This window comes from Maylandia zebra, linkage group LG1 (genome assembly GCF_041146795.1).
Source record: "Maylandia zebra isolate NMK-2024a linkage group LG1, Mzebra_GT3a, whole genome shotgun sequence".
NCBI classification, from domain to species: Eukaryota; Metazoa; Chordata; class Actinopteri; order Cichliformes; family Cichlidae; genus Maylandia; species Maylandia zebra.
Window position 1 is genome coordinate 7,688,652 of NC_135167.1, and position 22,721 is coordinate 7,711,372.

Genomic DNA, 22,721 nt, shown 5'->3' on the forward strand with positions numbered 1-22,721 from the left:
TGAAATAGTAGTTTTATTACAACAGGTTGCTCTGTGTGTAATTCTTATTGATTGATTGCATAGAAATAATTGATTGCTTTGGCTCAGACCAAAGTAGTGGGAATTATTAGAGCCCAAATTTGACGAGATGAAAGCATGGGTGACTTTTTTTAAGGTCAAATGAAAAAAAAGATCTTTTGAAACATGTCTTAACTAAAGAAAGGATGACAATGTGGTAATTTGTAAGTAATAAACAAAGCTCAGTTAAAGATTACATGCAGGTGTTGAGTTTGAGTAGTAGAATGAGGAAAATATCACACATTGTGCAAGACAATGTCCCCACCTCTACAGTATACAGTGAAAAGTAGTTTCTGCCTTCCTGTTTTAAAATTAGACAAAGATGACTCAAGTAAATACAAAGTGCTGTTTTAAAATAACTATTTCAATAATTTAGGGGGGGAAAGCAATCCATACCTTCCTGGCCCTGTGTAAAAAAGTCACTGCCTCCTAAACCCAATCACTGGTTGTGCCACCCTGGGAAGCAAGAACTGCAGTCAGCATTTACGATAACTAAAAATCAGTCTTTCACATCGCCGTGGAGGACTTCTGTCCCACTCTTCTTTGCAGAATTGTTTTAATTCAGCCATATTGGTGAGTTTTCCGGATCATGTGCTCATGTGAAAGCCTCTCAACTCCAGACTTTTACTGGGCCACTCCAAAACCTTCATTTTGGGGTTTTTTAAAGCCTTCAGAGGTGGACTTGCTGGTGTCTTTCTGATCATTATCCTGCTTCTTAACCCAACCCCGCTTGAGCTTCAGGGCATGAACTGATGGCCGGACATTCTCATTTAGGATTTTCTGGCAGAGAGCAGAATTCCTGATTCCATCAATTATGGTAAGTCATCCAGGTCATGAAACAGCAAAGCAACCCCAGACCATCACACTACCACTTATGACATCCTGTGTTAGTTTAGCCAGATATAATAGATCTTGTCAGTCTGAATATTGTCGGAATATTTTCCCAAAAGTCATGGGGATCATCAAGATGTTTTTGTCCAGTGAGAGACGAATCTTTGTGTTGTTTTGGTCAGCTGTGGGGTTTGCCTTGGACCTTTTTTATGGAAGCCATTTTTTTTCAGCCTCTTTCTTACTGCAAAATCATGAACACTGACCTAAAGAACGAAAGAAAGAAATCAGCAATGGGGCAAATATTTTTTCACAGAACTTTCTTCTTGATTCTTACTGTCCATCCCTTTGAGGCTATATGACGTACAGTATGCTGGCGCTGTGGTTCCCAGAGAGTGTGTGGGTGTTTGCCTGTGAGGGTTTACAATATCTACCCACAATAAAAATGCACTGGCTCATTAGTGTATTCCATTGTGCATACAAGTATATAATTCTGCACAGTATATTACAACTTATTTGTCACACACGCAGTCAAAGGTGCCTGACCTGCAGCTACTACTTTCACATGGGGCCAGACGCCATTCTGTACCTCAGGCCCAGACTCATCAAAATGTCACACCGCATTTCCTGTTCTGATTTAATTTCCATTAATTCTCTGTTGTACGTTTTTCATCATTAGTGCTGCAAAGCCACCCAGGCTGTTGTCTGCATATCATCTATTATTTCCCCCCTAAATTCCCTTCCTCCTGCATGAGCACAGTGGAAAACAAACAGACGCTCATTAGCATGTGTGACCCGTTGGTGGTAAACAGGCTTATTTCCACATGAGTGAAGTGCGAGAATGGATTCCACCGGGACAGTTGAGGTAGGTGGGCCCGCCGGCTGCCTTCATGGGGACTTTAATAGGGACTTAACAAATGCAAGTGGACAGGCACAACATTCTCTGGCACAGGGGGTCATGTTGGTACAGTGAGCACTTGTTAGAGGGTGACTCACTGTATTTGGACTCTTGGGTGGCCACTGATATTCACTTCATTTTTAATGTGAATTTTTTTTTCTCCTCAGTGCTAATTGTTGGATTGTGACGGATGCTGAGTGCTGTCTGCCAGAGCTGAGGTAATGCGTGGCTTTCAAATAATGCTTCTGTGCTCTGCTCTTGAAGTGATGAAAGCGGCCTGTAATTACAGGGATAATCAAAACTGTCAGAGGCTCTTCTATGGATGGTTTTGTTTACTGTCTGCTTCTCTCACAGCGTCACAAGCTGCTGGCCCTCCACTTCCTCTGGCTGGGCCTTAGACCTCAAAAGATCACAGCAGTTGTATCTGTCTGAGAATCAAATGTAAGTAAAAGTCAGTTTCATTAATGGGTTGTTTTAGAAACCTGTTCGGCTTTCCTGTACTCAGCTCATAGGGCTACAGTATAACAAAGTTGCAGAACAAATCAGGTGGCTCTTTTATCATTTGTCCCTCGCAGGGATTAATCTGTTCATATCAGTACAAAGTCCTGATGGGAGTGGTCGCTTTCAGGGTGCCAATGCCCCCATGCAGAGGCCACCGGAGGTCCCTAAACTGTATGAAATTGATCTGAAAAACAATTATATGCTACTTTACTAATACACTGTTTGCTAGTTTTTCTTCTTCTTGTCACCTGTCTACATTTTTCCTCTTAGTTATGCTGCTTTTTCAAATAGAGATCAATATGTTGTCCAAGGAAAGGATTATAAGGATCACAGCTTCCATGTGGCATGTAAAAAAAGGCACATGTTACCTATAACTTCAAGAGGAATATGTCGGGTTCTTTTTGTTTGGGTTTTTTTTTTTTAAAAAAAAGCGGTATAAAATTTTCCATTCAGTCTTTTTTGTCCCACACTCAGTTACGTCTGTTCCCCTCAAGGTGGCAGCATTTCAGTATCTTTTCATTCCTTTGTTGTTGCAGGAGATGCTACAACAGTCTCCACAAGCCATGACAGCATGATACCTTTTAGGCACACACATTAGGCATTTAAGTGAAAGTACAGATAAGTATCTGTACTATTAAAAAAAACTAAACAAAACATAATTGTGTTAAAAAAAATACTCTGATAAAAGCTGAAATACTGATTCTTTATTCAAGTAAGTGTGAAAAAGGACAGGTCTGAAATTTGTTTTCGTTTTTCCCCCCAAGCCAAGTCATATTAATATCATAATTAAACAATAGTGATATAAGAGAAACCTCAACTTTAATTCTAATTTTAATGAATTCACTTGAACATCTGTTACATAGAACATAATGTTACAGAGTGAAATTGATTATAATCAGCACACACCTAGTATAGAGCTAGTATAAACCACAAGTGAATCTGATCAGCATCATCAGCTTGAATTTGTGTGCTACCCTTGATGTGATATCACACTGACTTTGAACAACACAACTGCCCTGCACAAACTTCATTGTGGTATTGTAAACCAACCAGTGAAGCCTGCACTAAACTGGCCAGCATTTTCATGCAACCTCTGAATAATAACATTAGTACACTTCATTTTGTTTAGCAGGGTGTTTCACAATATGAAAAAAAAGGAAACATAACTTGAGATATAAAGTTGTATTTTAAACAAATGCTCAAATTAACAAGAACATCACATGATATAACCTTTAAATTTCCAGTTCATCAAATGTCACTGAGCAGTCCTTAAATTTTTAAAATAACCTCTCTTCTTCCTCTCTTGTCTTGTCTTTCATACATCTTTCTCTACCTCTGAGTGATGCTACCTCTCATTCTCACTCTCCCTGAGAAATGTGGCAGTTGCAGCACTAGCTAGCAGACAGATTTTGTGACAAACTGCACAGAAACAGCTATGTGAATGCCAATATTTGTTGAGCTGGTAGAAATGTTGCATTTTAAATTACCTACCACTTAAAAAAAACATGTCACTGCCTTTATGCTCAGTCCTTTTCTGGTGTGCTATTTTGTTTGGTTGTTTTTTCTTTCGCCTATCTCTTTGGACGTAATAAACATCAGTGATGCATACACTCACCTTCCCTCTATTTAGGTTTAAGTGAATTTGGTATTTCAAGGTGTGAGGTGAGAGGAAATAATGATTCCCCTGAAATGTCATAAGTCTAAAGTAAAAAGCCAGTTTAAAAAATATAAGAAGTAGAGAGTCTGGATATTTGTGTTAAAATGTGTTGAGTAAGAGTAAAAAAAAAACTGTCAGAAAAATAGATATCTGAATTTCTATTTATATACAGTAACAAAGTACTTTGTTATTTATCACTATTGGTTTTAGAGGTTAATTTTCCACAAATTTCAACTTTTTCCATCTCTTGTTTTTAGCATTTTAGTGAATAATTGGTATTAGGTATGCTAAGTAAGATCAAGTCAATTTAGGGATTTTAATTGTTGTAAAAAAACAAAACAAAACAAAACAAAAAACAAAACAATATTATTATTGTATTATTATTATTGTAAAACACTAAACACTAAATACCTGAGCACCATATCGCTATCTAGTAACACCTATGTTTACATAGGTTATCATCCTATAGGAAAAGACAGATAGCATTCATAGATATGTGGAAAAATTGGTCTATACAGCTAAAGATACACAGGTGGATTTGTTTTCCCTACCGTGACCAGGTTAGTATTTTTTTTCTGTGTATTTGAACCCTTGCTTCCCCTTGTGCATTTACAAGTAACTGCTAACAGTATAACCAGTAATTAACATTTCTGGAACACGACTCAACCTTTTCAGAATAAACAGCTTGAACTCTGTGGGGTTTTTTTGGAACACAAATATTATTTCCTTTGGGTACCAATGGCAGTAAGAACATGGCAGAAAAAAGTGTATGTTTTCTTCCCTTGTGATAATTTGATTCTTAATGAGGGTCAAGTGAAGACCACAGAAACAGCATGCTGTGTTCACTGTAAATGGAAATCCTCTTTAAGGTGCAAACTTAAAGTGGTAGATTTAGAAATCTTTTAGCAGGCTAAGCACTTTATGAGCTTATCTTTTGTTGCATCCTAGGGAACATGGGAAAACGGATGCAAAATTTATAAGCCAGTTAACAAGTATCATATTTGCAGTCCGAGTCCAGCCTTTGGTAAGATACCGTTTCTGTAAATTATTACATTTGTGTCATATTGCACTGCTTGGTCACAAATTGTTGGCACGCCACTGTTAAAAAAAAGGGGGGTGCACTTTTGCGCACCCCCTTTACAACTACACCCCTGCAATCGTGCAGACAGACACGGTCATTGTATAGCTGGCCCTCCACTGTGTTTTTTGAGCGGAAAACAATCCTGATCCTGGATCAGTATCCCTGATTTCCTTCATACCTCATCATCGTAAAGGTAGTCGCTACGGCGGTGCCCCGAGAGGTGACAAGAGGTCTCACTCTGTTTACATTTTTCCATCCGATTTTTAAATAGAAGCTCCAACGAATAATTGCATCCCCCTGTAAAGCCATTTTTCTTCAGAGACCCGCTATTCCCATGCTATATCCATGCTGCCGTGTTTGATGAGAATGATAGCGTAACGAACACGCCTTGTGTGGATATTATGCACTTAAAATAATCCGATAGGGTGTGCAGTGTATGTAGTTTTACGCTTAATTCGACCAAAGATGCTCGAAACTGTTAAAAACTGAGGATTTCTCCCAATGAGCGCCACAGCAGTCACTATGGTAACTGCTCTCCATGGTGGCAAAGCTGCAGTAAGAGCGACGCCCTCTTTCACCGAGGCGGAGTGATTCATCACACGATGCATATACGATCTGTACGCATGGCGCCGTGTTTACGGCTAACACGGCAGACTGCAGACTGACCGAAGGAGACTGTGTGTGTGTGCGTACCTGTGAGTTATTCCATGTAACTGCGCGAACCGCTCACTTATCTATCGACCGAGGGCGTTAGAAAACCAAAGATTTTGACCTCAACCGCAGCAAAAAGCTCAAATATTCATTTTAGCCCGCTGGTATGAAGGTGAATTACCACAACAACGCGGTGCGTGTGTGCATGATGAGCGGCTGAGGAGGAGGAGGAGGAGAAGAAGGAGGCTGCGGTCTGAAGCCAGATTTTATCCTGGATATTTCGAAACAAACGCCGTGCCGTTTACTTAACGGGGCACTGTACAAGTGGAATATGTTACTGTATCCCCCAGTCCATCTCGGTCCATCCCAATTTTAGGGGAGGTTTGACCCGTTTTCTGCCTCCTGAGGATCCTCCAGCAACAGCAGCGGGACGGTGAACGGTTTTTCCTCCAGATATGGAGTGTGAAGATGCGGATTACAGAGGAATCCCCGCCGCTAGTTTAGATACAGTGGTCTTATATTCTCCAGTGCGGCGCTATCCAAGAGAAGAATAACTATGAATACATATTTTCTGACCTCGGGACTAAATCGGTGATATCGCTCTCTATATATGCTTTTTTAATTTTATTTTTTTTGGAGCACGACTGGACTCCCGTTAGGAAACGTGAGAGTGCAATCCTGCTAGCCTGTTTGTAGTAGCTATTAGCTCCATTAGCCGGCTAACAGCTAAAAGGTGCTGGCTGGAGCTTAAAAGGCGTTTTGATAACTCTGACTGGGTTTTCCCCACGTTTCCTTCCCACAGCATATTTATTTACTGGATTTAAAGTGTGATTCACTCATTCGGGGATGAGGTCTCGAAAGGAAAGGAGCCGCTTGACCTTGTTTTGGGGTCTGATGCTGGGTCTTTCGTCCTGCCTACGGCCCGCCACCGCAGAAAGTAAGTAATGCCTCTCTACGCTACTACACACACGGGCAAACTGTGTTTTTCCATGCTTCGTTAGTGTTCAAACACGAGGAAAAGGGTCATTTTTGTTAACCCGAAAAACAGTGTTTTACTGTAAATATCGCACATGTAATACTGCACTGTGTAAGCAGAGTGTTATTTCCGCTATTTGCACATTATTTTTATGCATTTAAAGTGAAAAACAGGTGTGTTGTTACTAGAAACGAAAAAAATATGGAATGTCACTTATGGTTTCACTATAGTTTTGCATTATTTCGGTCTAATAGATCATGATTTACTTTTCTACATTAAATTTGCGGTGTATATATTTATTTATCTTAAGTTGTTGTATTTATTTGGGCTTTAAATGGGCTTTTAAGTCACTGAGAGATTTTTGGGGGCTTTCTACATATGTAGGCTAGTTTGTTATGTCGAATTTATTTTAGAGGCAATTTTCCAACTTTGGAATAACTAAACTTTATCTTGTTCTATCTGACACTTATCTTATTGCATGGAATTTGCGCTTTACACCTTGACATATTTTTATGAGACAAAAGGAAATATAATTTTAACTCTTGGTGAAAACTTTTTTTTTTGGTGTGACTATAATAGATCGTTTTAATATTTTACTTGGCGTTTCTAACTACATCACAAACATGAGTCAGCGTTATGACTATTCATTTAGTTTGTTTTTAAATACATCGCTGTGACTCATAGCATGATGAATCAGAACAAACAAAGTGGAGGTATGCCAATATAAAACCCCATCAAACAAGTGGAATGTTAGGAATTTTAAAATGTAATTTTTAGTTTAGTTTGACTCTAAAATTGAGAAATAATATTTTCACATTCAGGTAAGAAAAACAAACAAGATCTCACCTTTTATATAGCTTATCATATATCACATTTAGAGGATAAAAAGAAGAAGCACACCCAAGCATTTATTTCCTGTAAACATATTATATTTCGTTAACGTTTCAAGTTTTCCAGGAAAACGGCGTCCACCTGAAACTGACTTGGTTAAACACGGCCCTTACATTCAGTTAGGCAATGTTTTGTGTGCATGTTATTCACAATATAGGTTGTAATTTTTAGTAATGTTCCCTCGGGGCTGAGTGAAACTAATGCAGGTTTTTTGTTTTTTCCCCTCTCGCTGTACAGTCATTTATTCTCCTTTGTCAAACAAACCTGGGGATACCTTGACCTTGGAAATGCTTTCATGAATACCAGACACAAATCATTTGAGCGACAAGAGGCCACAGATAAGAATATTAGAATATTGTGGGGTCTTTTTTTATTATAATATATTTTTTAATGAAAAGTTGATAGCACTTTAAGGAGCGCTAATCAGACTGCATGGATTTTTCGCAATAAATAAAACTCGGTTGAGCACATAAACCTTACGACTTCTGTCAGCTTGTAAACCTTTTAATCTGATGCAGTTAAATTGTCTATAAATTTATATTCCTACATTTCTTTTTTATGTGTTGCCATCTGAAACGTTTCCATGTTTCCAGCTAAACTGTAAACTGGGCTTCCCGATTCATCCCATTCATGGTGACGTGCTGGGGAGGGCTGGGTTAGGTGGGTTTTTAACCAGGGTCTGGGTTTTAAAATAGAACAAGCCAAAGTACATTCACAAGCAACACAGACCAAGTTCTGTTGATTGGAAAGACTGAGGAGCTTGTGAACTGTGTGTTATGGGGTTTTGGTTACAGGACAAACCTGAGAGCTGCAGAGAGGTTCTCCCATCGAAGTCCTGCATTTATTCTTACTCTGGTGTGGAGCTGTGTAAAGATTCCTTGTGTGGCTTAACTTTGAGCCTTTTTACTGATTTACAGTATCAGTTGGCACTGAAGTTCATCTGGCATGAAGGGTGTACTATGAAGCAAGTTCTGCATAGCAGGGCTTTCTTTGTGTTAGCTAGTTTGACAGAATCTAAAAACCCAGTTGGAGATAACAGGTATAACGTTTTTGGTTACCCTAAACCTCCTACTTCAAACTCTGTGCATGTTCACATAAAGAAGGTGCGTTCGATGTCTTGTTCAGTCATTTAAGCCAATCAGAAATTCTAAGAGAAAAAGGTAATAAAAAAACTCAGCAGTGGGATATTTAAATAAATCAGAGGCAGATCCGACATTAGGAAGAGCGCAATCATAAATCTTGTGAATTCATGCATGAATATATGTATTTTTACATTCAGAGGGCTCTGGGTTCTGGATTTTAATGTCTAATGACAAAGCTGCAGATTAGCACTCAAACTTTAAAATTGATCCAGTTAAATGACAGTCAGGTCTGAAGTGGATTTCAGGTTACTGCCTTTGCTTAGGTGTTTGGCTTTTGCAATATGAAGGATTTTGGATATGGTGTGCTTGCACGAAGTTGTGCATAAAACAAAAGCACGCAGCCTGACGGTGATGACAGGTAGATGAGACAGGTGATGATTGAAAAGTGGGTTTGAACAGGAAAGAGGATGAAAGCAGAGTAGAAAGAAATGCAAATAAATAAAAAACAAACAAACATACAAAGCACCGACAGTCTGACAATGTAACCAGAAGTTGGAACTTATGCTGTAACTTGCATCGTAACTTATGATGTAACTGGAATCTTCTGCTAACCCTACGCTGTAACCAGTCAGAGTCATTGTTGGCATTTGTCAGGTGCATGTCAGGTTGCACGGCTGTACCTTTTCTGCAGTGCTTCTTTATGTGATAATAATTAGACACAGCTCAAAAGGTTGCATATAATGTATTCTTTGAATGAACAGAATAGATTGTCTGTATCACACTTAGAGCATGCTAAAGATTAAAAGTAAGGGTGAAAAGGTGGTGCTTTCAGCTGATGTTAAACCAGAACTCTGAACAAGGCTATGTGCTAGGCATTAGTTACTAACCAGGTAAAAAGAGAGCCATAAAAACGAAATAAAATAATATACGTAAAACTCAGATTTTAAGCTTGACATACCTTTGCAACACCTTAATCTTAATTGGTAGCAAACCGCTCTGATTAAGTCCTGCTGCAGACGGAGCTTTCACATTACCCCAAACAAGTTTTATCTGTCACCGGTGATCTCTTTCTTAAAGCTTTCCATCACGTTTCTTCTCACCTTGCCTCTCATGTGGAAAAGTATTTATGACTACGCTTGCCCCTCAGGCAGTCTGTCACTAACGGGACGGAAACGAGGAGTAAACAGACTTGCTGCAGTCTAGTGGCAGCGTTTGAAGCACCAGCTCAGAGGCCTGTATTGCTTCCTATTTCTTGTCTCATGGAGCTTCTAGTGGATTTCCTCTGATTGTCTGTGGACAGTCTGGATGCTGCAGGCGGCTCGGAAAAGGTTATCAAAAGTAAATATGTGATCTGGAAGCTCATCAGAGCTGCAGAGATAGGCTTGTGTACTCAGCTGTTTAAAATCTGTCAGTGTGGAAGGAGAGGGAGGGGGAGTTATTAAGCTGCTACACCTGCTATTGGTATTTTCACTTAGCCGATGCGCACAACATACATTTTGATCACGAGCTTTTGTTTTTCACAAGCGGGATGGGAGCAGTTCCCATGAAAGATGGCTTTGCTGGTGCTGCAGTGAGGCCACAGAGGGTGAACTGATGAGGCCGCCTGTGGTGATGTAACGTCACCAGGCAGTGTGTCTTTTTACAGTCCTGGGTGTTGGAAGTGTATTAGCAGGTATGCGGCTCACTGAAGCCTGCTGACAAGTAGATTACAGAGAAAGACATAACGATCATGCAGCACGCTTCCTGCTCTAAATCACACCAAGGGCCCTCAAGCCCTGCCTAGAGAGGTCTTAAACTCTACACACTAAGGGAAGCACAGTGTTTCCACTAAAACTGGAAGATAAAGAAAATAGTTTCTAAACTTAAATTAAAAAGAATATCTATCAGATTGTCATAGATGGTATATGTCCGTCAAATAAGTTAACAGGGTTGGTGCCTTTACCGGTACTGTACATTGACCAGTCATGTGTGCATGTGCAGTAAACCACCACAGATTTTTCCTGCATTAAAAAGGAGGTTTTGACCTCAGCTCATTATAATTTTTGAAGTGGGGTTTAATTTACATAAGCTTTAATAAATTTGTATTCATCAAATGGCTGAAAATATGAAATGCAGACTCTTTGCCTTATATGTGGACCAATCATCATGACTGTGATAGATAAGAGCTTAAAATAGGGATTGTAAAAATTAACATTGAAACTGATGAAAAGCTGAACTACAACTGAAACATTTTCAAACAATAAAAAGGAAGCCAGCTACTCAAACGAACTGAAACAGAACTAAAAAATCATATTCAGTTCAGGTATTTATTTTAGTTCACAGAAACCTCCAGCTCCGTGTGTAGCTCATGGTTTGTATCCAGGAGATGTTGGTTTCACTTGTACCCTTGTATTGACTAGTCTTTTGTAAACATCACGTAGGATGACATTGTCACTAATATATTTTCCAACATATTTTGGAAAGCTTAATAATCCAAAGTGAAAAGTACTTTTTTTTTTAAAGATTAGCAGGAATATTACCCATCTTTATCAACAAGTAGTTGGCTTACAGTTGGAGGGAAGTAACGCTCTTGCTCTGATTTTATCACTTGCCTGCAGTTTGCATTGTGATGGTGTCATACAATGATTTTAATGACCTCTGAGCATTTGTTCAGTTGAGGAATTAAAAATCCAGATTTTCTTGGATCTGGTTTCATTGCAAAGTTTTTCAATTTTGGGTGATTTCAACTTTAAATAAATGTCCTCATTCAAAGGTAAATGATTAGTTATTGTCAGAGTAAAACCTGGAACACTGTGCTATTGCAGTGTTGCCAATATTACATTATTCTATGCCACTAAACTGCATTGAGTGGTTTGGGAAGACATTCTGCCAGCAGAAAGGTTCATAGTGTTCTTTTTGAAATTAAACTTTGTTCCACCTCAATAGGAGCGAAGAAACACCACATATGTTTTTTGTAGAGTTCTATATTTTGGTATCGGCGGTACTGTCTGTAACTGATCCTGTGACATTTTGCAGAGAGCCATTTGCTGGGGTTATTTATTCAGTATCACTTTGTAGCGCACCGTCTGTCTACTCTTTATGATAATCATACATAAAACATGATTTGTTAGAAAACTGAAGGGATGTTTAAAATGAAACAATGCATTTGTTATAGCCATACCTTTGCTTTTATGGTAGATTTAAAAAAACAGAACAACACAAAACTCTCCTTTCTAGTCTTAAGTAGCACCAGACCTAATGTTTAACCACAAAATGTATTAACTCAGAAAACAATAGTTCTTTTTCTGGGAATGTACGATCTCCCCCTCTCAGTGTTGCTTTCGTACAGTAAAACTTTATAGACCAGCAGTAAAGTAAGTAGCAGTGTGACAACCTGTTAGCTGGTTGGTGTGAGTTTTCCATGACTCAGTGCCCTCCAGCTTTTTGAAGTCTAAATCCTCCTCACAGTGATGTGTGATAATGGCCTCCGCGTTTCTGTGGGTGCTGTGGGGCTTGAGGCAAAGTATTGTGCACACCTAAAGTGAGAGGAAAAGTTGGAAAGGCAAAATCAGTCTACCGATCATCACCTGTTTTGCCAAACTATGCCTCATGCTGGTTCGGTTTTATTCCACATAGATTCCAGCACAGTGCCTCCTTTTAAATCCTTCACTTTGTAGTTTGTTTGGTTTAGAGGTTGTCTTTGTCTAAAAAGAATCAGCCCACTGACTGCCTCAGTAAATAAAATACTTCTCAAGAGGTTAAAAAGAAAACAAATGTGAACAAATCTATTTTTACACTGAACATAAAAGTACATAAATGCATGTTTTTGCAATTAGTTCTCATCAGAGGGGCTGGCAGCTGTCCTTTGTTGTCTGTGCTTTGATCAAAAGCCCTAACATTTCACTTCTGACCTTGGCAAATACTTCTAATAGTTATAATACTTTTAATGTAGTTCACTACATCTTAGTTTATGTAGTGAATACTAAAGGGCGAGACATGGATCACGGCTTTAGGGGGTTAGAGGCATTAGGGGTCCATCTTTGTTTTAGAGCTAAATGACACTTGTTGGGGAAACTTTTGTTAAAGGCTAACAAGCTAAGGGGAACTTGCACTATTCTCTTATGCACTACAGCTCTGTGTGCTCTACTTTATCCCTCTCCCCTCTCACATACACAAGGTGAAACTACTTGAGAAACTTGTAAGGACACATATGAGTCCAAAATGCATTAAATGCTGTGACACCGCACTGAAATTAAACAAGGACACACAAATTAGGTAAAAAATGGGGTGACCCAGAAGACAGTGGTGAAGGAAACTGATCACTGGATGGATTGCCATTATTGTCAGTGTGCCCTCAGAGGATATAACCTGTTACTCTTATCTCCTAACTTTTTCCTACAAGTTCCATGCTCACTCCCCGTTTTGTTCAGATGACAGAATGTTTGGGTCACCAAGATGTATCTAGAAGTTGTGAAAGGTTTCTATAGGTGCACCTGAGGAAGGGTAATTAACAGTTGCTTAAGGTCGTTGCTTTCAGCTGCTCTTGAATGAGTTGTTGGTTAGTTGTCATCTTCAGCTTGTGTGGAAAATGTGCAGGTCTCACAAGGAGTTTGAGAGACAGTTGTACATCACACTGACATCGATTAGTCCTTCTATTGCCTTCACATAAAATATAAAAATATCTAGATAAATAAACCTTATATGGAAAGATATCAATGCATTTAAATAAAAAAAGACTGTGTGTATAGTGGGAAAGGGGCATTGTATACCCAGATGATTGCCAAGAAAAAGAACAGAACAGAAGTACAAAGGATGCCCAGTTTGTCATTAGTCACACTAACTTCACCACCTTGGCTCACCTACTTCTAGCGCCCTACTTCATGTACTCATGGGTAGGACCACATCATCCTTGAACTCAATCTTCAAGTTTCTAGATGTACCTTGCACAACATACTCAACACACACATGTTGACCAAAGGTTTCCACAGACTGTCACATCTCATCTCAGGAAGCATCAAAAGTGGCAATAAATGCCTATAAAAGTATTCAAAAGTGCCTTTTTGTAGTAATTTCTTGCTACTTTAGGTTTTATTTTATTTCATTTCACTTTTATTAAACAAGGAATTCTCTTGAGATTAAAATCTGTTGGTCAAGGTACAGCTGGCCAAGAAGGAACACCATTACAAAATTATGGATTATAAAATCCGTACACCGTGAATGCACATTCACAGACAAGGTAAAGTCATAGTACAAAATACAAAGTCCACTGTGCAACACATAGTGTTGCAGATGGAAATGACATGTTTTTGCAGCTGATTAAAAAATCTTGAAAGTCATAAACATTATAACTGCTAAATACAGGTTTTTGGCATTGTCATCATGATTCTGTTGGTCTGAAGCACAGCTTCACCTCACGTAGTTCCAGACTCTTGTTTCATGAAGAGTTATGTTACTACAGTACTTGTAAAACCTTGTCATCATTAATTATGTCCTTTGTTTGACAAGTTATTTTATCACATAATGTATTTGATCAACTGACACGGTGTACATGTTTTATGTACGATGTCTTTGATAGTCGAATAGTTTCTAACCCTTTGATGTTGATGCGTTACGAAGGGTTGATAAAAACATACAGCGAAACGAAATACTGTGGTTGTAATAAATGGCTGCAAGTGTAACAACAGCCTCAACGCTGTGCAATCAAAACTTTATTGCACTGTTAACCTAAGCTTGGATCGAACGTGACTCAAGTGTTTACTTTGTCACACCATGTTAAGTTGCCATTGAAATGAGAGCTGCAAGGCAAACACACTCTGTCAGCAACACACTCTGTCAGCAACAGCACGGCTCAAATGTACTGTCAATATTTAAAAAATGTACTGGATAAACCTTTAGGTATCGCTATTGCAGAGCTGGAAACCACTGATATTCTTAACAGCTATTTATTGCTAAGGGTGGGTCCATGAGTTATGAATTCTCCATCATTTTTAAACAAGGTTTTGTTGTCTAGCTTCTAAAGATCAGGCAGGACCGTTTGGATTTAGCCGAGAATGCGATTGTAAAGACGAAATTGTTCTGATTCCTGACCAGAACTTTAAATTAAAGGACACAATACAGCTTTAGTTGCAATTGTGGCTTCTGCTAAATATTCTTAAAAAAAAAAAGAAGAAGCTGGGATAAAAGTTGCTTTTTTTTTTCTTTTGCATTAATTCTGACACAAACCTCATTTTCTATCTTGTTATAATCAGATGGACCTCTTTGCATCTCTCAGCAGTGCCTTTTTGAGTCACTCCCAGTTTAGTTTTGACCTGGTCAACTATATCTATTTAAAGACGCAAAACTCGCAATGTTTCTGTAGGTTAAGTTATGGAAAGACTTAAAGGTTGTTGAAGTTCCGTTTTTCTCTAGATGGCTCAGCTGCTCTGATTACTAAGAGATGTTTTCATGGTCAAAAATTTTCTTCAGACTGGGACAACCACCTCACTCATGTTTTTCATTTGATTTATATTTAACATTCAAGGAAATTCCCTGCAATAAGATTCATATTTTTCACAATTTTGTCATTGGCATGATGGTAAAATAATAAATAATGAAAAATACTGGGATCATACCTTTTGCTGCAGTTGAGCAGCTGTATTATATAGCAGTGAAATACCTGAGGTGTTACATATTTATTACTTTTCGATGTAACTGATACTGACCTATGTTTTATTTTGGGTTTTTTTTGTTTCTGTTTTTTCTCCTCCCCTGCAGTCTGTGGACCCAACATTGATATTGGCAATGACATCACTGAATTCAGGCGTCTGGAGAACTGCACAGTGGTGGAGGGCTACTTGCAGATCCTCCTCATTGGTGACAAAAACAACAACATCAACAACCAGGAAGTCTTCCGCTCCCTCAGCTTCCCCAAGCTGACCATGATCACAGACTACCTGCTGCTATTCCGGGTATCCGGCCTGGACAGTCTGAGCACGCTCTTTCCCAACCTCACTGTCATTCATGGTCGTAACCTCTTCTACAACTACGCCCTGGTGATTTTTGAGATGACCAGCCTGAAGGACATCGGCCTGTACAACCTGAGGAACATCACCCGTGGAGCCATCCGTATTGAGAAAAACCCTGAGCTCTGTTACCTGGACTCCATCGACTGGTCCCTCATCATGGATGCAGAATTCAACAATTACATTGCTGGAAACAAGCAGTCGAAGGAGTGCAGTGATGTTTGCCCAGGTATCATGGAGAACAACCCCCAGTGCAGCAAGACCATGTTCAACAACAATTATAACTACCGTTGCTGGAACTCCAATCATTGCCAAAAAGGTAAGGAAAGTGTTACAGACAAAAACTTATCAGGGATTTAAAATGTAAATATCATCCGGGCAGCCTTTGGTCTGATTAGTGTAGATTTGAATTTACCAACCTGTCTGTTTAACTGCTTTATTGTATTTTGACGCAAGGAAGGAGGAAAGCTGGGAGGATGTTTTTATGCAAGATTAACTTGTCTGCAGATCTTTGCATTACAATTTCCCAGATGTTTATCTGCAGAGCTCAACAGTGGCATCATTTTTGGCTCAGCCCATGGTTTTGTTGTGTAAGGTTTAGGAACTACTAGTCTGTCTAATGCTAATGTATACTTGCTTGTTTAGAAAAATATGTTTTAAATGTTTCCAAAAAGAAACGGTAGCTCACATATCGCAGTCAGATGTTTTGTATGGTCCAGTAGTTCTCACCTGCCTTAAAAAATGAAAACACTAGGTGAAGGAGTAAATGTTACAGAGCTTAATTAAACAGCTCCGGTTACGATGAGTGCGAAGGCGGCCTTTAATTTTGTGTTTATGACTGCAGCGTTTTAGATGACTTGTTTTGCTGGTGCTTTTCAGACGATGTGTTTTGGCTGACTGTGTGCGTGTGTGTCTGTCTGTCTGAATTGTTTCCCTGGTGACTGGCGCCTTGCTGCAGACTCAGCATGTTGATGTTTTCTGCCTTGTGACATAGAACTGTCGCTGGGCTCGCTTGGACTATAAGCACGCCTGTATACATGCGCGCGCACACACGGTAATGATCATCAAATGCATTCGCAGCACATACAGAGATATAGACACATAAACAGGTAAATTACATATGCAGATATCTCTGACAAGCACATCTACGCATGGCCTGCTTCGTGAGTTGTTGGATTGACAGCGTGTGGGCATGATGGGAAAGAAATCAGAAGGTGAACTGAGCTGGAGGAGGATGTGTCGGATGGATGGATGTGGATGGAGGAGGTGTTAGGTGGATGTGAATAATGCTTACTGTTTGTCATTCCTCTTGAGAAATGGACAGTCTTTGTCTAGAGACTTTTCCTTTTCTTGCATTAGACACAAGGAGAAAGTACAAGATAATTTTATCATTCAGTACTTTATGAACGATGACCTAGAAAATTTACCACAAGCAATCTGTCTAAAGTTGTGTCTTGCAGGAAGGCCATGTGCCGCCCCACCTGCTGCTTCATGAAGTCAGCAACTTTTTTGTCTTAGTATACCAGTTGCACAGTCAGCGAGGAGATCAAGTGTCGCGCTGTACAGAAACAATAAGGTTTCTTCCGATAAAAGGCCATCTTTCTGTCTTCACTCGGAGATAGTAATATTGTTTTTCAAGGGGCAGAGGAAAATGAAGGACAGTAGATTAGGTTCACTGATGAACAATGGCACTGGGTAATATTTTATACATCAAGTCTGCGCACATTCAACAATGCCATGTTTGTTTTGTTGCATCAATAAGTCCAGTGCTTTAAACTGCAGCGGTAGTCTTTGTTCTGGTCAGGCACATGAACCAGTTCTCCAACCTCTCTAGTTGAAGGAGCTATCGTCACCAGCTGCAGCGCACATTTCTCCAGCCACTAAAGGAGGGACACTCTGGAGCTGCCTGCACATAATGCTCACTGTCGCTGCCCAACGGCACATGCCTAAAGTGACATTTCAACTGCTGGCAGGCACTTTGTGGTCTCTTCAGCTTGTCTTACACCACTTAAGTTTTGTAACCTGGTACATGTGGTGTCTTTAGGTGATATATCAATGGAGGACAAAGAGATTCACAGATAACTAAGAGGGAGACCCTGCAAGAGCTGGAAAAGATCAGACAAATAATAATAACAATAATAATAATAGTAATAATTCTTTATTTAAAAGGGACCGTACAGTTTAACATAGTCAAAGTATAAAACATGAAACTGATGTACTGCACAAAAGTTTATGGCTATTGCTAATTTCCAACCATTGTCCCTTGTTGGGCTGCCTTTATGGAAAATGTTGTCCAAATTTAGATCTGCGATATGACATTTTGCTATTATATTATATGGTATAGGGCTGTGCGATATGACCAAAATTTCATATCCCGATATAAGGCATCTATCGTCCCGATAATGATATAAATCACAAAAATTTAACATTTTCTGTAAATTCTGTGAATCTCGGGCAGCTCGACTTGCGTGAAGTGTTTCCAGCTGGGCGTCGTGTACCTGGAGTCGAGTTTTTTAACGCTGTATGAAACCATACATTTTTAGACTTAAGTTTTAACGGCCGCTGTTTTCTTTGTAAGTATTTATTAGGGAAAAGTCTGTTGTAACGTTTGAGTCTAAGGTTTATTTTTTAGCACCTGACGGCTCTTTTTTTGCTTCTCATCCGTAAATAATCTGCTCTTTCACGTGATTCAGTTTATTTTGAAAAGTCTCAACAGGATGACTTACTGTCTGGAGATATGGGGTAATGCATATAAAACGAACACTCTTCCTATTTTCAAGTTACAAAAAAAAGCTATAAGAATTATAAACCAATCAAACTATATAGAACCAACTAACATTTTGTTTATTAATCTGAATACCCTGAAATGTTATGATTTAGTTGAATATAAAATGGCACAGATAATGTATAAAGCACAAAATAACTTGCTTTGCCCCAGTACTCAGAAGCTGTTCAAAGTCAGAGAGAGTCAATATGACTTAAGGGGAACAGATTTCTTTAAAAAAAAACAAGATAAGGACAAATATAAAGCAGAGATGTGTTTCTGTTAGAGGAGTTAACCTGTGGAATAGTTATGACAGTGATTTAAAAAGGTGTAGTTCATTTTCCTTGTTTAAAAACATGTTTAAAAATAGAGTAATAGAAAAATATATAAATCAAGAATGAAAAGAGCAAAAAGGAGAAAAAAAAATAACCTCTTGATTCTTTTGCTTTGATGTAGTTACTTATCTAAGGTGGAAAGTTTTTTTTTTTTCTTTTTTTTTTGTTTGTTTGTTTGTTTGGTTTTTGCTTTGTTTTATTATTTTCTTCAAGCCCTGTGTACAGGAGCTGCATACAAAAAGATATTTTGTGAAAAGGGTTGGCGTAATAAGCAAATGCTTCAGCCAATACCTTTTGATTAGCCTTGTCTCATGCTTTCTTTCTTTATGGTAGATTTTTGTTCTGTTTTCACTGTTTTTTTTTTGTTTTGTTTTGTTTTTTTCACTGTTTTCACTGAGATTTGAATTTGAATGCTAATCAATCAAATCAAATCAAAATCAAATCAAAAATCAAATCAAAATCAAAAAAGGATCTTGCGCTTTATTGTGAAAGGTTTATGTGGTAAATAAACAAGCGGACACACTAACGACAACGCATAAAAACAGGCGCTTGTCCGTCCGTAGTGTGGTTATATTAAATATACGAGAAAGAGAGAACTTTAAGAAATTAATATAGCCACTACAGTGACCATCGAAACGATGAAAAAAATATTGCCGTAAACAGTTTATTTTGCGACACCACAAAACAAACGATGGCGTAAAATGAAACGATAGATGTTTTTATATCGTCATCCGATATATATCATTATATCGAACAGCCCTATTATAGTAATGTGATTACTATCTTGTCTTTGGATGTATCTATTAAGACACTCTGGGACCAGCCTATTTATACACTTGAAGACTAATTTAACAAAACACAAATGATTGAAACTCTTAAAACTAAGTAAATTATATTTCATTAAAAGTTGTGATGCATAAAGTAATTAAAGTAGGAGTGGGTATCATCACTGATTTCTAGAATCAATTTGATTCAAAAGGTCCAGATTCGATTCGATACACGATTCGATTAGATTCAGTTTTGACTCAGACAGTTAGAAATATTATAATTCTGATCATTTATCAGTACTGACAGTTGTGAGACCTAATCAGAGGTGTAAGCATCATAGCAGATGCCTTTGTGCCAAAGTAACTGAGGATAAAACACAGAAAAACATGAAGGAGATTTTCCTGGCCTGGCTTTATATAGTAGATAACCTTAAAAATATTTTTCCAGTAGAACAAAAACAGAAGAAAACAAAGAATCAACACATGAACATTACATGATGGTGCTGAAGTGAAGCAGAACAAAGTTACAGAGGTTTTATTAGAGACGCAGCTAAGCATTTTGCAATTTGGCGTAATTTTTAAAAAAGTTTAAATTTCTTTGGTATTGAACAGCAGAAATTAGGCTTTCTTGTTGGAAGTCATTTAAAAAAAGAGAAGAAAAGAAAAGAAAAGAGCGGCCGACAGTGCTGTGAACAACGGTACACTGGTGGTTAATAAGTAAGCAAATAATATAGAAAACGGAGATTTGAGATGGGAAACTGTTCTTGAAATACACTGAGAGAAAAAGAGAGACAGAGCTGTGCAGGAATTGTGATTTTTATTGCGGTGGAAGCAAAGCAGCAAAAGTAAGAGGGAATTCATGACGATGTTTATGTGAAGCGTAGTTTTGATCTTCTTTTGGTGCTGGTTCAGTCAGTTTTGGTTGGAGAGTGACAAAACCTGCAGCTTCAGAATCTGTGAGCTGTTGGCTTTCAGCACCGGCAGCGTGCCTGTGTACGTGCCGTTGGGTGAGAACGCCGACAGCTCACAGATTCTGATGCGTCGGGTCCGCGCTTTGTGTTTACGTCTTTTTGCGGAATCCGTCTGGGATTCAGGTCTGGGGAACGGATGGGCCAGTCCATAGCATCAATGCCTTCGTCTTGCAGGAACTGCTGACACACCCCAGCCACATGAGGTATAGCATTGTCTTGCATTAGGAGGAACCCAGGGCCAACTGCACCAGCATAAGGGGTCTGAGGATCTCATCTCGGTCAGTCAGGCTACCTCTGGCGAGCACATGGAGGGCTGTGCAACCCCTCAAAGGAATGCCACCCAACACCATTACGGACCCACTGCCAAACCGATTATGCTGGAGGTTGTTGCAGGCAGCAGAACGTTCTCCACGGTGTCTCCAGACTCTGTCACGTCTGTCATATGTGCTCAGTTTGAACCTGCTTTCATTTGTGAAGAGCGCAGGGCGCCAGTGGCGAAGTTGCCAATCTTGGCGTTCTCTGGCAAATGCCAAACGTCCTGCACGGTGTTGGGCTGTAAGCACAGCCCCCCACCTGTGGACGTCGGGCCCTCAGGCCACTCTCATGGAGTCTGTTTCTGACCGTTTGAGCAGACACATGCACATTTTTGGCCTGTTGGTGGTCATTTGAGAAGGCTCTGGCAGTGCTGCTCCTGTTCCTCTTTGCACAAAGGTGGAGGTAGCAGTACTGCTGCTGGGTTGTTGCCCTCCTACAGTCTCCTCCACATCTCCTGATGCACTGGCCTGTCTCCTGGTAGCGCCTCCATGCTCTGGACACTACGCTGACAGACACGGCAAACCTTCTTGCCACAGCTCGCATTGATGTGCCATCCTGGATCAGCTGCACTACCTGAGCCACTTGTGTGGGTTGTAGACTCCGTCTCATGCTACCACTAGAGTGAAATCACCGCCAGCATTTAAAAGTGAACAAAACATCAGCCAGAAAGCATAGGTACTGAGAAGTGGTCTGTGGTCACCACCTGCAGAACCACTCTTTTATTGGGGATGTCTTGCTAATTGCCTATAATTTCCACCTGTTGTCTGTTCCATTTGCACAACAGCATGTTAAATTGATTGTCAATCAGTGTTGCTTCCTAAGTGGACAGTTTGATTTCACAGAAGTGTGATTGACTTGGAGTTACATTGTATTAAGTGTTCCCTTTATTTTTTTGAGCAGTTTGGTTTTGTGAGGTTTAACCTGAGAGTCTGGTGTCTCGATTTTATATTTAAAAATTGATTCAGGATTTTAATGAATCGATGTCGCTTTGTTCAAGCTAAAATCGATTTTAATCGGAAAATCGATTATCGAAACCCACCCCTAAATTAAAGCATTCAAAGTAAAATGCTGCAAAAGTGTGACATTAACATAAAAGGACTTGTAGTTTAAAGTGCTTTGAATGGTCAGTAAGACTTAAAAATGCGAGTACATTTCATTACATTTTGCGCAACCATTATTAACAATAACAGTGGCGTAGGAGTGCCGTGATCATTCATGGGTGCACAATAAAAGTTAAAATCTGTTGAAAAATAAACTTAGGTGGCTGTTACTAGACCTCAGCTGTAAAGTAAGTGTGTGTGTGCGTGTGCGCGCTGTATCTACAGCAAATGTATCTGCATATTTTTTTAAATTAATAATTTAATCCTAAATGCCTCAGTACTTAATTTACCAGTGCCACTGCGAAAGTTGCTTCCACTGCTACTTCAGCTGCTAAACCATCTGCTGCTACAACCAGTACTATTACTTCTGCTTCTCCCACAAAGACTACAAGTTCTGCTGCTAAAACCACTGTTAACACTACTGTAAGAAGTGCTAGTACTCGGGGCCACATTCCTCTTGTTTGCAGCTGTATGAGGTCAGAGCAGAACACACAGACACAGACAGACAGAGACCTCTGCTCTGCTATACTGTTGGCTAACTGGTGCCAGCACATTTAACGTGGTGTCTGGGTGAAAAGTCTGTTGTTTTCCAATTACCGGTAATTTCACCACTCATGTTCCAAAGCATCTAAGTTGCTGTTTACCCCCAGCAACAATATTTCAGAACCTGACTAACTGGACACTTTTAGTCATGACTTGTGTATTTTTGTTCAGCTGGCATCTTCGTGCCTTTTTGTTAACTAGACTAAAGATAGGGTGGCGAATGACCCTGCAAAGATGCGTAAGTAGTCTACCAGAGGCTCCAGAGGGAGTGTGTCAGCCAGGGCAAATGGGCCATCAGTTGCTGCCGCCGCTGCCTTAAAACAG

At 39.4% G+C, this 22,721-nt stretch overlaps 1 protein-coding gene across 2 annotated transcripts in view; it reads left to right on the top strand.

Moving 5' to 3' along the window:
- The first annotated feature begins 5,635 nt into the window (after positions 1 to 5,635).
- Positions 5,636 to 22,721, top strand: part of igf1rb (insulin-like growth factor 1b receptor) — a 62,981-nt gene continuing 45,895 nt past the window's right edge. Inside the window, exons 1-3 of one of the 2 annotated variants that reach the window (XM_012920511.2) lie at positions 5,672 to 5,717; positions 6,476 to 6,610; positions 15,355 to 15,921. In XM_012920511.2, the coding sequence (XP_012775965.1) occupies positions 6,520 to 6,610; positions 15,355 to 15,921 (658 nt within the window). In that variant the 5' untranslated portion in view covers positions 5,672 to 5,717; positions 6,476 to 6,519. Of the gene's footprint in view, positions 6,611 to 15,354; positions 15,922 to 22,721 lie in introns of both variants that reach the window. The other variant, XM_004539747.2, reaches the window with a different exon arrangement.